Here is a 13,253-nt window from a genome sequence, read left to right as displayed (position 1 = left end):
CGGAGGCACATCCCATGTAGATAGGTCAGGAAACACGAGGAGCTAGTTCTCCCATACACGTAAGTGCACTCGAGGGTGTACACTTCATCAATAAATTGTTCAACATTGAGTGAGACTTTAGCACAAGCTGCCACGACATGAGCACAAGGATAATGAAGTGTCTAGAACCTCCTGCAATCCCACCGTCTATTTCGGATATCAACTCTGTAGGACCTAGGTGGTATACCGGGTCGATAATCAATGGTCTCTATAACTCGAAACGTTTCATTATGTCATGAATATACTTCTACATTCATCGACCTCGCCATCCGCCAGTTTGCAACTATTGGATTCTTGACATATTCGACAAATACGTGTCCCACCTCTATCTGGTTGACTTGGTGCTGCCCCATTCTTGGCATCAAGATAGCTAACCTGTAGAATGTAGTCGAGAAGATAGATGAAATAAGAAGATGTCGTGTTTTCAACAAAACGGAGTTAACCCCTTCCGCCAAATTAGTGGTTATATGACCATAGCGAAAGCCCTTGTTGAAACTTTGAGCCCATTGCCACAGCTCTATGGTACCTAACCATTGTCAAAAAGATGTGTTCATGTGACCCTCCATGTCACTCTTAAGTCGAGTCATCCTTTGCCAGAAAACATGTAGCTCTAGCTCGTGCATTGTGTATGTATTAAGAAAATATAAGTTACAGTCTCGCCCTAAAACATTAGGTTATATATTAAAAGGATAAGGTTATTCTTTACCCATTCTCACAACTTGTCTCTACCAGTCTGCATTCTTACAATCTCGGTGGAATCTAGCTGCGATGTGCCAGATGTAGTAAACGGATCTCCATGGCACACTAGAACGCCTAATGGGGACAATTAATCCTTTCCCTTTATCAGAGATGATGTAAATATTATCGTTACTAATAACATACCTCCGTAGGTTTGTAAGGAAAAATTTCCATGACTCTATGATCTCCTTATCTACGATGGCAAACGCTATCAGGAGCACATTTTTATTCCCATCATGAGTAACCGCAACCGTATAGCCATGTCCCATATACTTGCACAAATGGCTTGCAGTGGGGAAATGCACCTACGCATGGATCAAACGTCTAGAGCATCCGTTGAAAAATTCCTTTTTTCAGTTGTAGTTGTTCATTTGGACCGTAATAAGGTCGTGTCTGTAACTCAATGACAGTCCCCGGCACGTACTCTCACATAGCGGCTATCTATTTAACTCATTGTACGACGCATCGAAATCTCCGTTCAATTGCTCCATTGCCATCTATTTAGCTATCCATGTCTTCTGGTATGATACTCGATACTGGAATCGTGCCTGCATTTCGGCAATCAGTATTGAAAGTTTAATGGCCAGCATGTCTTTCACCATTGGCATGATGCACGTACAGATAGTTTTGGAATCAAGTTTTCGATGATCTTTTGTCATGTGTGTTGAAGTGCTTATGTGAGGCCAAACAAATTTTCGTATCTCCTACATCTGCGACTTTTGGATAAATGCAGCTTGTATCTGCCAATTGCAGCCTTTCGTCGACCTCCAACACTCCCAAATATATAATGTTGGTTTAGACACGACGACTTTGTAGTCCACTGATACATTCATGCTATACCGTTAATGACAAATACGTACTCTTCCTTACTTTCGAATCTCTGGCCCACGAACAACTATTTAGGATTGGAATCTACGGCCAGTCGGTGAGCAGGTAGTATTTCAGGGTACTTTAGAAACTTGGCCACATGCACCACATCGGGGTCTATCCGCGACATGTGTGCCCTAAGATTATTGTGTATCACAATACGACGAATCTGGTTCCCGACTGAAGACGCGTTAACTTTTCTATCGTCATTCACACCTTTGTTGTTAATATCATCCGGGACCTCGTCCATATCGTGATCACTATCACCATCGACCTCTTAATCAGAAGGATTACTACTATGGTATACATCATCACCAACCACATCAGTCTCGAGTGCAGTATTAAAATCGATGTGATCCCACATATAGTTGATTGACTATCAATGTACGATATCGAAACCACCATACAGGGCTCTTGAGCTCCATGTTCTTCATCTAATGGAGTGGGATCTTCAGTTGGCTCCACACCAGCTAACACAACAAATAACTGAATCAATGCATTTTGGTTGCTCCGAGTCCCACAATAAAGAGCAACCATTTTCTCCACATCTTCATCGTCTACAAGTTCCATTTCGGTGAATTTTATAGGATCCGTCGAAACTGAAAACTGGTAGAAAAGTTTTGAGATCCTGCTCCCACAACGTCTATCAATTTTTGCACTAATCATTTCCTTCATATCATCAAACGAGATATTTCTATTAAATCCCATTGCTACTTGTTGGCGACATTCAAATATACATCCCACGGTTGTTGTCAAAATTTCTCCATCGAAATAAACGCATACGAAAAATTAATTCTCCATATTCAATACTAGATCTGTTAAAAAAATTCAAAATTCTCAAAACAGTTTCGAATAGCAAAAAAGTTACATAAATTTTTAATGCAAAATTTTTCATTCAGAAGCTAACAAAATTAATAACCTAACAAAATAACTTTCAAATAACAAAATTACTAAAAAACTCTCCATTCTATTTAAAAAGAAACAAACTAAAATACCTTATCCTTCTTTTTGTTTTCCTTTCTTTCTTTCTTCTCCCTATTTTCTTACTTCTGTTCTGCTAAATTTTTTGGATATCTCCTGCTCATTTGATTTTCAGGTGAGTTTAAATAGGTGAAAAATTAAGCACTGGTGCCGCCTATAAGGTTGGAGTCACCAGTGGCGCCTACCAAATAGGCACCACCTATCCCATACCACATTCGTACATATACATGGGTCATGTATTGTACTCGAAAAAATAATACAAGTGGTTCTGCCTATGAGAAATGCACCATTAATAAAATAATATTTAAAAAAAATTATAAAAAAGGTGGTGGCACCTATGAGAAAGGCTTCACCCAAAAAACATACCATTTCCGTAATTAATCCTGCTGACAACCCATTTCAGAATTTAATTTTTTATATTATTTGGGTAAATTAACACCATTTAAAACATCTAAATTTTTCAAAAAATATTTTCTTTTTTATAGTTTAAAAATTAAGTTTGAAATAAATTTGGGTAGATGATTGGCTAGATTCATTTTAATAAAACATTAAATATTTTTTAAAATTTCTATTTGAATTTTTTATTTTTGGTAACATGATAGCTGAAGTGGAGTGGCACATCAATGAAATCACGGTCAAAGATGGTCAAAAGATTTTTTTTAATTTATGAAATTCTTCAATTTGAGGGCTCAATTAATTTAAAAAAAAAAAACTATAAGGGGCTTAATTGATTTGTTTTGAATAATTTGAGGGCTATTTGAACCTTTTACCTAAAATAAACATTTCCTCTTCTAATTTTACATACTGTTGTGTTGTTCAGCAATTATTATTTTTTTGGCTCTACAATTTTACTGTCTGAATATTTGTCAAGTAAAGACCCGTCCAGGGCGTCCACCCCTCGACGCTCCAGCCCCTTCTCTTTCTCTCTCTCTCACTCTCACTCGGCTACCGCTTTCTCCGTTTAAACAAACTCGTAACAGATTTTTCCATTTTTTCAACGAATTCCTTGCTCTTCTTTAAAGGGTATGTTTCACAATCACCCTTTTTCCTTTCACTTGCTTTATTAAGTTTATGCGTATCTCTAGATTTTATGCGTCTCAATCTTCATTTTCACTCATCTCAAATGTAGTTTTCTTTACGTTTATGCTTTGGAGATTTGAATCAACGGTTTAAAAGTTTTTAAAGGAAGATTCTAATTTGTCTCGAATGATTCAACGAAACTCTACCTAACCAGTGTGAAAACTTAAAGATGAAGGCAATTTTATGTCCCTCCCCCCCCCCCCTTTGGTCCGTCTTATGCTTTGATGTTCTTTGATTTTGATCTGGGAATAATTGGTAATCGTTGTGTGTGAATTGCATTATTACGCTTGTGAAATCTTCCAAGTTTCTATTGCTGACAGGAATGTCTTTTTACGAGTAATCCATTCTATTTCTATCCTTTATCTGCAGACTGGCTAAGTCAAATAGCTAGGTCAGCTATTGAACTTTTTTTTATCTATTGATAAAGTTGGAATTATTTGATAATGGCTTCAAGAGTGATCTTGCGAAGGAGGAGCTACATTTTCAATTCCCCAACTCGACTTACTTCCCTGATTCGGGGCTTTTCTAGTTTTGAGCATAGACAATCATTTACATCCGAGGATTCACAAGGATCACCCTATGTTGCAAGCCATCCCTATCCAGGTTCTGATTTTAAGAAAGTCGTTTTACCTTCAGTTCTAAAAAATGAGCTATCATATTTTCTAGCATCACAATACTCATCCGGAATCTCAAACTCGGGTTATCTAGTGGGAAATTTAGAATTTAAGTTTCCATCGGGAGTCCGATGGTTTTCACAATCTGCGCGTTCTGCTTCGACTTCCACCGCTTCTAGTGATGGAAAAGAACAACAGGCTTCTAAAAAGGTGAAGGAGGCTTCGCCCGAGGAATGCGATCAAGCAGTTGAAGGCCTGAGTACAGTGAAAGCCAAAGCCAAAGCTAAGCAGGTACAGGACTCCACCAAAAGTGGACAATCGTTAATCAAGAAACTATGGGCAATGATTCTTGGCATTGGACCTGCCTTGAGAGCTGTTGCTTCTATGAGCAGGTTTAAACTTCTCTAGTTTGTTTGTAGTTGAACTGACGTAATTGCTCTGATACTTATTATTTTATACCTTTCTGCAGAGAAGACTGGGCAAAGAAGCTTCGCCATTGGAAGGATGAATTTAAATCTACAATGCAACACTATTGGTTGGGTACAAAGTTACTTTGGGCTGATATTAGGATAAGCTCAAGGTTGTTGGTAAAACTTGCTAGCGGGAAGGGTCTTTCTAGAAGGGAAAGGCAACAGCTTACTAGAACGACAGCTGATATTTTTAGGCTAGTTCCTTTTGCCGTCTTCATCATAGTTCCATTTATGGAGTTCTTGCTACCAGTATTTTTGAAACTATTTCCCAACATGTTACCTTCAACCTTCCAGGACAAGATGAAAGAACAGGTAATCGCCTTAGGTTTTCCCATTACTGAAGAATTTCTCTTGTTGTACTATCTTTCTTATTTGTAGTACCCATGTCTTAAGGATTAGCCAATTTATGCTAATCTAGTATTTGCGATCATTCTGATTGTTTATACTAGGAAGGAATGTTATCTATTTCTATGGCTGTCTGCCTTTTATAATAGTACTTTGTGAAATTTCTAAACAACAATTCACTGAACTTGATTTTATTACACATAAATTAAGATTGTGGTATCAGTTGAGATGCTTAACCTGCAGGAAGCATTGAAAAGACGGCTGAATGCTAGGATAGAATATGCAAAGTTTCTTCAAGATACGGTGAAAGAAATGGCAAAAGAAATCCAAAACTCACGGAGTGGAGATGTTAAAAAGACGGCAGAAGATCTTGCTGAGTTTATGAACAAGGTATTTTTTTCTCTTTTTAATTTTTTTTCCTGGCACAAAAGGAAACTGATTCACCTGTTTTGGTGTTGGGGAAATTATGTGGGTTTTTCTCTTAAGAGAAAATACTAATATGTGATTCATTCCGGTACATGAACAGGTTAGAACTGGTGCAGGTGTATCCAATGATGAAATTTTAGGCTTCGCCAAGTTGTTTAATGATGAACTTACTTTAGACAATATTAGCAGGTTGGTACTTCATTAGGCATTGCCTTATTGTGGAATTATCCCACAGTTCATCTCTTCATTGGATGTGTGTGCTTGTTCATTTCTTCTTAATAGATGGAAAAAGAAAAGAGGTATAGTTATGTCCTTCAGCTTATTACACTATTTGATGATGCTAGCTGATTCCTTTGTTGGTTACAGGCCTCGTTTAGTGAATATGTGCAAATATATGGGTATCAGTCCATATGGTACAGATGCATATTTACGATATATGCTTCGGAAAAGACTGCAAGAGTAAGACTGCCTTTTCTTTTGGGGATCTTTACATGATGGCTGACACAGTTTGAGCTTAAGCATCTTTTGTCCTGATCATTATTGCTTTATAAAAAACTAATGGTTGTTTTAGGAATCATGAAGATGTCATGAACGAGGCGAAAAAAATTACGCAATTCTATTTTGGGTGATTTATTGAAATTTTGCATTGTTAAATTTTGTATGTGTTTATAGAATCAAGAATGATGATAAGATGATTCAAGCCGAGAGTGTGGAGTCTCTTTCAGAAGCGGAGCTTCGACAAGCTTGCAGAGAGCGGGGCTTACTTGGATTACTTTCAGTGGAGGAGATGAGGCAACAGGTACTGAAAATTTTGTTGCTTCAGGCAAAAGTTTATCCAATATTTTTCGAGTCTATCACAAAGTGTAATTGATTTGGATTAGTACGAGAAGGTTCAAACAGAAGAACAACAATTTGGTTTTGCTTCTTTCCCAAATAGTTAACAGCAGTAGGATTTTATGGCATGCCTACATGCATGATTACATACATTCATGTATCAAATTTTGATAACTTAGTGGGATTGTATTTTGAGTAAAATATGTGCTTGGGAACCTCAATTCCTTTTTTCTACCTTGATTGACTAATGAGTGCTACTTATAGGATTTAGTGTAATAACAATATTATTTCCCTTGTCAGTTGCGTGACTGGCTGGATTTATCTCTCAATCATTCCGTTCCCTCTTCTCTATTGATTCTGTCTCGGTAAGTCTGCATGTCCACTTTTGTATTTTTATTTGACCTATGACTGCATTCAAAAATCTATTTCCTTGTTTTTCTTTATAGAGCGTTCACCGTGTCTGGAAAAGTCAGACCAGAGGAGGCTGTTCAAGCTACACTCTCCTCTCTTCCGGATGAGGTCGTGGATACTGTTGGAGTTACAGCTTTACCATCTGAAGATTCTGTTTCAGAAAGGAGGAGAAAGTTGGAATTCCTTGAAATGCAGGAAGAACTTATCAAGGTTTATTGCGTTAATGCTTTACATGACGTTGCAATCTCTTAAAAGAGAGGAAAACAATTATTTGTTCCATATTCAATTTCTTTTTTCTTTTTTCGCTAGGCCTTGAGATTTTTTGTCCTGTTATTTGATTCTCATTTTCTTTGCTCTCTTACATGATACTGGAAAACAAGAAAAAACAAACATGTTGTTTTAACTGAATTATCATTTTATCAAGGTTTAGTTCACGTTATATATGTTGATGCTAATGTGGGTTACAATGAAAAGGAGACATGTAAATCTCAAGGGTTTATTCCCATAAACCTAATTTTTGCATTGGGATTGCAGTGCTTAATTCCATGTTTTGAAGCACACTAGTTGATTTTGTTTTTCTGTAGACATTTACATCTGTGAGTGTATTTTTATACCATTTGATTGTTAGATCTGTAGATTCCAGTTTTGTTGTGTCCTATTGTTGTTTGTAACTGGATAAACAAATGTGTAGGAGGAAGAAGAGGAGGAGGAAGAGGAACAAGCCAAGTTGAAAGAATCTTTTAGCAAACAAAAGGATGTGGCTTTGGAAGAGTTGGCTGTTTCCACAGCAAAAGAAGCGCAAGAATTAGCAAAAGCAAAAACATTGGAAAAACATGAGCAGCTATGTGAGCTCAGCCGAGCATTAGCTGTTTTAGCTTCTGCATCCGTAAGGACCGACATTATTAATACCTTCTATGTGTATCTTATATTTGATGCTTCGTACTTTGATTCTAGACATTTTGCTACTATTTTCAGTCGGTGAGCTGGGAGCGTGAAGAGTTCTTGAGACTTGTCAAGAAAGAGGTATTTAAAGCAAAATAGTTCTGGAAAGTATACTGGTTATTGTTTCTTCAAGTTTTCATTCCGTTTATCAGGGGACATGATACTATTTTCTTTCCCTAGTTTAATTTTATTCATGTACATTATTAGTCAAGGTTGTTGATAGGTGATCTTTGTGAATTGTTATCAGATTATTAATCACACATGCACATTTTGTAAATGCTGATCTAGGTTGCATGGGTTCAGAGGCATTAAGGTCTGTGCCTTGAAATAAGCCAAGCCAACCTGAGATTTTTGGGTTGGCTAACTTTAACAAGCTCAAAGCTTGCCAAACCCGAAGAACTTTATGAGTAAGTAGAGTAAATGGAGTGGAAAGAGAGAAGAGGGAGAGAAATCCAATTCATTTTGAGCACCTTAAGGGCAGACTTGCTGTGAACAGAAATGTTATTTTTTTTCCTGCTTGTATTGCCAAGTGGAACTCCTGGTGAGACAATTGAAGAAAGCACCATTTCTTCAAAATAATGCCTTAGCTCCTCTAGGTCTTTTAATCTTTCTACTTATCTGACATGCAAATAATGTGATTGTTGAGAGGACAGTGAAAACTGATAATCCAGTGTCCGCTTATGTCAACTCCCACCCCCTCCCCCCACATTCCGTACCTTATCGATATTCTACTTTCAGATAGACTTAAAATTTTTTGAAATAAAGAGTTGTATTATTTATAAATAGAAAGATTTCAACCTCATTTACTTTAAGCTTATTAAAGATCAAAGGACAAACCTTTCTTTTCTTTTGTGTTTTTATTCATTATATCTAATCTTTTCATTAGTTGATGATATCCAATGGTTCTTAGCAATGTTTTTAAACCTATTCATAATTCTATTCTAGTTATACAAGTATTATATTGCAATTCAAATTAAGCGAGATATATAAAATTCAAATTTGGAACTTGGTTAGCAATATTTGACCATATAATCGTCAAAAATGATCTTTGAGTTGCATATTTATTTACCATTTGTTTTTCTTGAAGTTTGTGGCATGAACTTTCCAATGATATATGAAAACTTTGTATTAGATCCAATTTGTACAGAAACATTCATAAAGTTCTTAATACCAAATTTTTATTGGCTTGTTTCAAAAGCTTGATCAATATAATGATCCAAACAACTAGAAACTTTTGTTCTGTTGTTTAGTGTGCAGTAGAAAATATATTTTCCCTCTTTGATATATATGTGCTATGTTACAACCCTAAATCCTGTATATAAAATTTGACTATTATCTTCATATTGTCGTCATATTTGTGATATTATTTAGGAATTTGAAGTTACTGAGTTTCTCTCTTTTTTCTTGCTCTTACTGTTTTCAGGTAGAACTGTACAACAGTATGGTAGAGAAAGAGGGTACAGAAGATGAAGAAGAAGCTAAGAAGGCATACAAAGCTGCCCGAGAGCATAGTGACCATACTGCTCAGAAGGCAATTGGTGACAAAGTTTCCTCTGCACTTATAGACAGGGTAATTATTTCCGTAGACTTTTTAGTTAAAACACTCTTCTAGCTTCAATCGTGCTGTTCTCAATTTGTTAACTACCTGCATTGGTGATTGTAACATTTGCTCTTTTAAACATGGAAACTAACACAGTATTTTAATTTTTCTTTTTTCTTTTGCATTTCAGGTTGATGCTATGCTCCAAAAGCTTGAAAAAGAAATTGATGATGTTGATGCTAAGATTGGAGACCGATGGCGGTTGCTTGATAGGTTTTGTTCATTGCAATTCTGAAAAAGTTGCATATTGTGTTTCGATTAGTGATTCAACATAAAATTATGGATTTCTAGCAGCACTTTATCTACACATTCTTGTCTTTTGAACATGAACAGAATGCTTACTAAACCAATACAGAATGTTGCTGAATTGGAAAAGTAAAAGAGAAGAATAAAAGAAAGAAAGAAAGAAATGTGCAGCAATAGATGATTGTCTGTGTGCCTTTCTCATAGTCTCTGTTCATAGCATATGTCTTGAATGCCATATGAAGTGCTTCCAAAGCTGGAGCGATGTTCATATAGTAATCAGCCAAATCTGATTTATCATTTGTGATAAAATAGAAAGTCGGAGGCATGCCTAGTAAAACGCTAAGATTAACATCTTGCTATTTAGCTGGACCAGGCTTATAAAAATGGCATTATTCTGAACTTGGATCCTTTGTTTCCAAGTTTTGGTTCGATTCATGATATGTCTTCATTGTTTGTTTCTACCTGGCTTGTTCCATTGATTGTCTTTGAAGCCTTTCCTTGACCCATTTGTTAAAGTATTCCCCTTATCTGAACATGTCAAGCATGCTTTTCAGCCTTCTTCAGTCAACTTTCTAGTTCCCTTGTTCCTTCATTACTGTGTGAATGGACAGGCACTTTATTCATCCTCTTCTGCCCAGGTCTTTGGTTCTATTAATGAGATGGCAACTTTTAGTGCATCATTTTTTAGTATCTTTGTGAAAGTAGCTTATTATTAGAAGCATATTTAATTTTGTTTGCCAAGCTTCTGAACTTGAGAGTGCCTCTTCATGCTTTCAAGCAACAGTAGGATTCTGGCTTTATTTGAAAAACCTTTCTTGTTAAGGTCTCTACTAACTTCAAGTGCTTTGAGCACAATTAAACACCCAGGGGAGCACCTTAAATACTTCAAAAGTAATTTTGGGATGGATGGCATATTGCATCAAATTGGACCTTAACCTTTCACGTACTTTCCTAAAGTGTTTTAACTTTGCTGTATCACTTTCGACAACTGTGTATCACTTTTATGCATACAATGCGGATTCTTTCTTGCAATCTTATTGTATTTATTTTATTTCTATTTCATGTAATGCATTACTTTCTTGATGGAAGGATTTTTTCAAATCTATTATTTGTCCCCTTTGTATGCCAGGGATTATGATGGTAAAGTTACTCCTGAGGAGGTTGCTTCTGCTGCTATGTATCTCAAGGACACATTAGGCAAGGAGGGTATACAGGAGCTTATTAGCAACCTCTCCATAGATCGAGGTAGAGTGTATTTTCTTTTTGGTGGTATATCTGGGAGCATGATAAATAGTTTTTGCATCAGGCTGGAGGGTGAAGGTGTGGGGGTGGGATTAAGACAAAGACCCTCAAATGAGAAGAAAGGGGGGGGGGGTATATGCTTAGGTCCTTGGATTTTGTTTAAAATGCTACTGTTGGGTGGCATAACATTGTAGTTTGGACATTAAATTCTATTTGTTTTGATTCTTCCTCTGAATTTCTTGCAACAGAAGGAAAAATACTAGTTGAAGATATCGTCAAATTAGGGGGTGAAACAGATGACGCTGACACTGCTGAAGCAGGAAGATCGTAGTGAACTGTACTGAAATTTTTGTTGTTAAACCCTGTTTAAAGGGTCATTAGTGCCTCTATTACAACATTATTGTATTTTAACTTAGAAATAATGTAGCACTTGACTTCAGTATCCGCTGGTTTTATGTCACCTACTACAATCTGAATATATTACAAGTTGAGGAAAAATGAACCCTATGTATTCTTTGTCGCAGAAGTTATAGTGAAACACTGGCTGCTTGGAAATTTATCTACAAAAGTGTTGTATATAATACCAATAATCAATGCCTTTTAAACTCAAAACGAAATTGACTGTCTTTTAAAGTACTTTTATGATGACAATGGCAGGAAATTATGCAGTTTGCTTAAAGTTGGGGGGGGGGGGTGGAAATGACCTTTTGGAATGAAGGAAAGATGGTAAAACTTTTCTGTAAAAAGTTGTGCTTCATGTAACGCATTTACATATTGATGATGGCCGATCTCCGATCAACACTACATGAATGAGAAATAGAAGAAAGCGAATAGAGAAAAATAGAAGGAATTTGGAAATTAGGGTTATGATGGGTCAAAACTCGGATACCCCTTCCCTTGATGGATATCATTTTTTATACGACATCACTTCCTTACTTGGAAAGAATACAAATGAACTATGAGTAACCACAATATTAACAGAATAACAACTATTTACAATTGAATCCAAATAGAATACAATCAAAATTACTAGCAGTATTAACAAAATAACAATTATTTACAGCTAAATCCAAAGAGAGCACAATCAAAATGAATTATAATTGTAACAATACTTCCCTCAGTAAACAATCCTTGACCTCAAGGAATGAAATATAGAAACTTCCTTTGCAAATAATGTAAAGCTTCCCATGTAGCATCCTTGAGGAAGGTGGTAGTCCATTGAACTAAAACTTCTGTTATTGCTTGATTACCCCTTTGCCCAAGTGTAAATCAAGAATTTTAAGGGGTTCTTTTACCAATGTACTATAACACCCTTCACCTGTTCTTAATTACCCCTTCACCTGTTCAAAACTTCTATTATTGCTTGATTACCCCTTTGCCCAAGTGTAAATCAAGAATTTTAAGGGGTTCTTTTACCAATGTACTATAACACCCTTCACCTGTTCTGACAACTGATACAGATGGGAGATGCTATCAACGTACAATCGTGGCAAAAGTCCTTGATTTATTTAAGAAATTAAACTTTAATTTTTTTATGAAATCATGGAAAATGGATAATTTCAATTTTAGAGCTCTAAAATTATATTAAAACAATTTAGAATTGATTTGTAGGTGCCCGGAGGTGTCTTGGACCAAATACGAGCCTCGGAGGACTCAAAAGCACCAAAACAATGTAGTGGTCCTGTTCAAGGGACAAGGTATCAACACTATGGGACTTTGCATTCTGCCAATTTGGGTATCGATACCTATGGCAAGGGTACCAAACCCTGGGCACTTGTGAAGCATTTTTGGTCCTTTAAAGGCTAAGAACCGATACCCATGGGTACCAAACCCTAAGTGCAGGGGACCAAAATTTTGAGTTTAAAACACCTCAAACTCAATCCAAAACACCTCCGAACACAGAACTTGTAAACCAAGCCAAAAGAACAACAATATACATGAGATATTCCCTTTATAAAATGCGTTCGGATTAAAAGACAATCCAACAAAATATGTATAAATCATATCTAGCATAATAAAACCTTTATAGAACTAGTTAAAATAAGCTTCATACTCATATAATCAAAGTCCTGTTGGGAAATGTGCCAATATTATAGTAAACATGTAATTGTTTTCTATGTATTTGAACGATGGATAAATAAATAAACTTAATTTCACATATCACTATTATATCTTTTGTGCTTTTGTCTTTGATGTTTTTGCATACATAGCAAAATTGTGACAAGAAAATATTAGCTCATCGATTGTCTAAGTTCAAGCTGATGATAAGTGGCACTGTAAGAATGTTTACATTGCGAGAAAGATAACTTTAGTAGATAATCTAAATGAGTCCATAATCTTGTAAAAGAATCAAAGTGAGAATTTGATTCAAATACATAGAAGAATTATTATTTCGTCTACAATTCCAATTAGGGAGAT

At 36.1% G+C, this 13,253-nt stretch overlaps 1 protein-coding gene across 1 annotated transcript; it reads left to right on the top strand.

Moving 5' to 3' along the window:
- The first annotated feature begins 3,459 nt into the window (after positions 1-3,459).
- On the top strand, positions 3,460-11,403 carry LOC105767273 (uncharacterized). Its single transcript, XM_012586779.2, has 15 exons — positions 3,460-3,648; positions 4,075-4,711; positions 4,789-5,101; positions 5,378-5,524; positions 5,661-5,749; positions 5,927-6,019; positions 6,233-6,359; positions 6,695-6,759; positions 6,841-7,015; positions 7,497-7,691; positions 7,781-7,828; positions 9,171-9,317; positions 9,478-9,560; positions 10,723-10,838; positions 11,084-11,403. The coding sequence occupies exons 2-15, from the start codon at positions 4,149-4,151 to the stop codon at positions 11,164-11,166; spliced, it is 2,244 nt and encodes a 747-aa protein (XP_012442233.1). The 5' UTR covers positions 3,460-3,648; positions 4,075-4,148; the 3' UTR covers positions 11,167-11,403.
- Positions 11,404-13,253: the final 1,850 nt, after the last annotated feature.

The sequence above is a fragment of the Gossypium raimondii genome, chromosome 13 (assembly GCF_025698545.1).
Source record: "Gossypium raimondii isolate GPD5lz chromosome 13, ASM2569854v1, whole genome shotgun sequence".
NCBI lineage: Eukaryota > Viridiplantae > Streptophyta > Magnoliopsida > Malvales > Malvaceae > Gossypium > Gossypium raimondii.
Note: the sequence above shows the minus strand (reverse complement) of the source record. Positions and strands in the feature narration are given on the sequence as shown.